We start from the raw sequence: 4,757 nt of genomic DNA on the forward strand, positions 1-4,757 counted from the left end.
TTGCAGTTTTTTTCAAAACTAGAAAAATTATTAAAAGTCAATGGATTAATGAAATTAAAAAGTTGAAACGTCAACACGTCATTTAGAAAAATTAACTCTACAAAATTATTACCCTAATTTTTTTTAATTAATTCGAAAAATATATTTTTTAACTTTTTTTACCAAAACATAATTATGTGTAGTGCTTGTTCGTGTGTGTCTTAATAAAAACCCAGAATTAAAATATCTCCATTATTTCAGTAGATATCGCAATGGTTTAATCCTCTACTGACAAACTGTGTGATAGACTCCATTATATTGAATTTCAATTTAATGATTATAATTTCATTAAACTAACACTAATTGCATGAATTTTAATTGTAATTATTTGTTTCATAAATTGGTTTCTCCACTAAAATTAAAAAGTGATTCCTGATAATATTTAATAAAAAAAAGCAATATACTCACGTGCTTTACGTTCCGCTGGCGTAAGTGCCATTGCATTTCCAATAATATAAAACATAATAAATAAAGCTAACATAATAATATGTTTTACCATATTTGAAATTACGAAAAAAAAAATTAGAAATTATGACGACGTTGAATGATGTAAAGTTAATGTAATATTAAACGTAGTTGAACGACGATTTTCAGCGTACTTCAGTAATATCGAAAAGCAACAGGTGGTTACAGTGCAACTGAGTAAACCATATTGGGAAATAGAACTGTTTAAATAGGGTTTTTTCCCTTTAAAATACATATTTTACAATAATATTTTTGATTCTTGTATATTTGTAACTACCGGAAACTATTCGTACTATCGGAGTAAATGTTTTCTTTTAATTGTAGTTTTTTGAAAATATTGATGACGTATTCAATTTGAAATGCAAAGTAGTCGTTACTCAGTTATCTCAGAATATTAAATCTGGGATAATAGTTTTTTTAGAAATTGCTATACATAAATATAAAACAAATAGTAGTATTATTTACACTTGGACTGTTTTTAACAATTATTAATATTGCAAAATTATTATTTGTCACCAACATTTTTTCAATTACCACTAAACCTCATATCTTCCAAACCCTTTATCGTGAATCCATAAAACCCACTGTTTACCAACTTAAATAACTTGAATCATCACAGGAATCTGCTTTAGTACTACATAAGTGTTCTTGTATTTAAAAAAAAAATGTTTTAAATATTCAAAATAGCAGTATTTGAATAATTCCATTATTAAAGGAAACAACTGGGGAGATCGTGGTTGGTGTATCATCCTATTTACTGTATGAATTACAAATAATATTAATACAATGACGACGACGTTGTCGGTTTCAACAAAACTAATCAACTTAAAACGGTCAGGGAAGCAGTTTTATCTACTAAATTCAAATAAAACAATTCAATGGATTTTAGTCGCACGAGCTGTAATAGAATTCCAAAATGATTCATTTTAGGCAATAAGTACACAATTGGAATATATTCTATTTCAGCAGTTGGTTCTTTCTGTTCAATTATGCACTTAAATAAATATCGGTCTACACAGGGCTGTCGATCTGAATTGTATTTTTACGGAGTAGGTTATTCGATATATAAACCTTTAATAGTATGTTGGCGTATGAAGCGGTCACTTTTTTATCTACCTCCTCCATAACTTTAATAATCAAGAAAGACCTGATATATGAAGCTCACAAATGTATCTTCACGTCATGTCGAAACCACTGGAAGGACATTCCAACCAGTAACAAACTAAGGAACGTCAAAAAACAGTTGCAAAATGGACATACCCTGAAAAGCATCTAGGAGAGAACACATAATAATCAACAGAGCTAGAATAGGCCACTATAATTTTACCCACTCTTCTTAATCACTTAAAACCTAGGCCAATGTGCGACCCATGCAACACTCCCCTTAATATCGAACACATAATCATCAACTGTCCCAAATTCGCATCTGATCGACACCTCCTCAAAAAGCCACAACACTCGAAGAACTGCTATGTACTGACGTCCTGTAAAATACCTGTATACTTGAAGTAGGCAAGGGAACTTCGCATGAGATTATTCAATTAGACGGGCTAGAATGTTAATAACCTAGGATAAAGCTAAGATAATAACTAAATTTATTATTTGAGTAGTTCTGAAAACTAGACAAATGGAATTTCGTTGCGAGAGAAATATGAAAGTAAAAAACTAGAAACATTGACACGAGATTAATATAATTATATAATTAATAAATTTTAGTTCAAAAATAAAATGTCAAATCGCGACATCGAAAGCACTCAGCTTTCCTGGAACTAATGTAAGCTGGATCATTAAAATACCAACATTGTCAATAGTTCAATTTTTTAAACTAATAGGTTTAGATGATAAATTATAATGCTCCTGTATATAACATTATAACAAATAATGCTTTATTTAAATATCGATCCTTTGGCAAATAAACAATAATTTATAATTTAAATTATTAAAATTAAAATTTATAATTTAATAATGTCGGTAATATACCATTAATGAAGTGGTATCATACTCAAATTACCAGAGGTCCATACGTCAAAAGCAAGCCGACAAAATACCTTCATCAACCCTTTTTTACACATTTAAATAATAAATCCAAAATAAACAAAATTAATCAATTTTAATTATGTTTACATTTCTATTGATTATAATTATCATTTCACAAGTTAAAATTAAAGTTACTCTGAACCTTCTAAACTTTTGGTAAATAGTATTCCTTTTTCGGCTATTCAGTAAATCATGAATTTATACATTATCATATATTGTTACAATAATATGTATGGTTATTTCATATTTACTTCTCTCTCTCTCCATATAACGGTGTCTTTACCTTTCTTTTTTTTTTCTATCCAAGAACAAAAAAATTTTATTTTTCGCTGCCACTCTCCAGCTGCTTATTATTGCAAAGGCACCGCACCGTACTCATATGTAATTTGTATATTTTATCTGCGAATTTTAAAATAATATTAGGAAAAACTAGGCCGAAATATTAATTTATATTAACATTGCAATCTATACATATAAAACACGTTTTTTAACACACATTTCAGTACGACCACATTTCCGGACCAGCGACTCTCGGTGTTCGTGTTCAGCAGTCGAAACAAAACAGTTGGATCAAGTGCAACTGAGTTAACCATATGGGGAAATAGTTATATGTAAATAATATTTTGTTTCTTTCAAAATTCGTTCAGTAGAGTGTTGAGTTATATTCCCAAATAGTTTATGGTACGAAGAAAACCGTTTATACTGCTGTACGAAAAGCACTTTTCTGCCTTTTCGATTACAATTTTATCTTGAATCCCTGCAGTAACCATATGTTTCAAAAATCATTTGGGTGTTCACCTGGTAACTTTGTTCGTCTGTAAATCTGAGAATGTTGTTCTTATGATAAGATATGAGTAGCTGATGGTTCTTCTATTAAGTTATCTCTTCCAATGTTAATATGTTCAAATTATAAATCTGGAATCGTAAAATTGTTCTGACACTGTAATAATTTAAGAGTTTACAATAGAGGTTTCAAATATATTATAATAAATATAATTCCCACATAGTTGTAACCATTGATATTGACGCCTAAATAAACGAAAAGGGTACAATCGGTTAGTCATGTCTCTAGATGAACTCATATCAATTTATTACAATATCACATGTTACTATGGACCTAACTTGGAAAAAATGAATCACAAACTAAAGGCTAATACGTATACACTCAAAATTTAATGTTTTAATTATCCGGCACCAAATTATACCTTAACCTGAAAGCTTGAAAAATTAGAACGATGTTCTAAGTCCAATAGAATCCTAGATGGTAATATGTATAAACATACTGAAATGTTCAGCGTTAGTAGACTTTTTTGAAATTAACCGAAACCTCACACCTTCCAATCCCTTTATCGTGAATCAATGAAACCCATAGTTCAGAAAGTTAAATTAACTCAGAAACTACTTGTTTCGATTTCGATACTGATAAATCAACATTTTCAAAACATTTTCTGGTAAATAAATAATAATCGAAAAGGGGGGTTTGTATTTAAAAAAAAAAACTTTATTTTTCGCTGCCACTCTCCGGCTGCTTATTATTACACAGGCACCGCACCGTACTCATATATAATTTGTATATTTTATCTGCATATTTTAAAATAATATTAGGAACAACTAGGCCGAATAATTAATTTTTATTGACATTGCAATATATGCATATAAAACATATTTTTTAGCACACATTTCAGTCCGACCACATTTCCGGACCAGCGACTCTCGGCGTTTGTATTCAGCAGTCGAAACAAAACAATTTGATCAAGTGCAACTGAGTTAACCATATAGGGAAATAGAAACAGGTAAATATGTTTGGTTTCTTTCAAAATACATTCAGTACAGTGTTGAGTAAAAACCCCAAATAGTTTATGTTGCGAAAGAAAATATTTATACTTCATTCCGAAAAACACTTTTTTGTCTTTTAGATACTAAATTTTATCTTGAATCCCTGAAGTAACTCATAACTTATGTTCTCGAACTTGAGATATCGGTAAACCAAAAGTATCAAAAATCATTTGAGTTTTCACCTGGTAACTTTATACGTCTGTAAATCTGCGAAAGTTGTTCGTATGATAAGAGATGAATAACTGATGGTTCTTCTGTTAAGTTATCTCTTCGAATGTTTATGTCATGTTCAAATTATAAAGCTGGAATCGTAAATTTGTTCTGACACTGTAATGTTTACAAGAGAGGTTTCAAATATATTATAATAATTTTTTTTTTTT

General features: G+C 29.5%; 1 protein-coding gene across 1 annotated transcript in view; it reads right to left on the reverse strand.

Annotated features, from left to right (window-relative positions):
* Positions 1–1,324: 1,324 nt before the first annotated feature.
* Positions 1,325–4,757, reverse strand: part of LOC111031604 — a 32,986-nt gene continuing 29,553 nt past the window's right edge. Inside the window, exon 8 of the mRNA XM_022311633.1 lies at positions 1,325–1,533. Within this exon, the coding sequence (XP_022167325.1) occupies positions 1,325–1,533 (209 nt within the window). The remainder of the gene's footprint in view (positions 1,534–4,757) is intronic.

This window comes from Myzus persicae, unplaced genomic scaffold (assembly GCF_001856785.1).
Source record: "Myzus persicae strain clone G006 unplaced genomic scaffold, MPER_G0061.0, whole genome shotgun sequence".
In the NCBI taxonomy this organism is placed as follows: Eukaryota; Metazoa; Arthropoda; class Insecta; order Hemiptera; family Aphididae; genus Myzus; species Myzus persicae.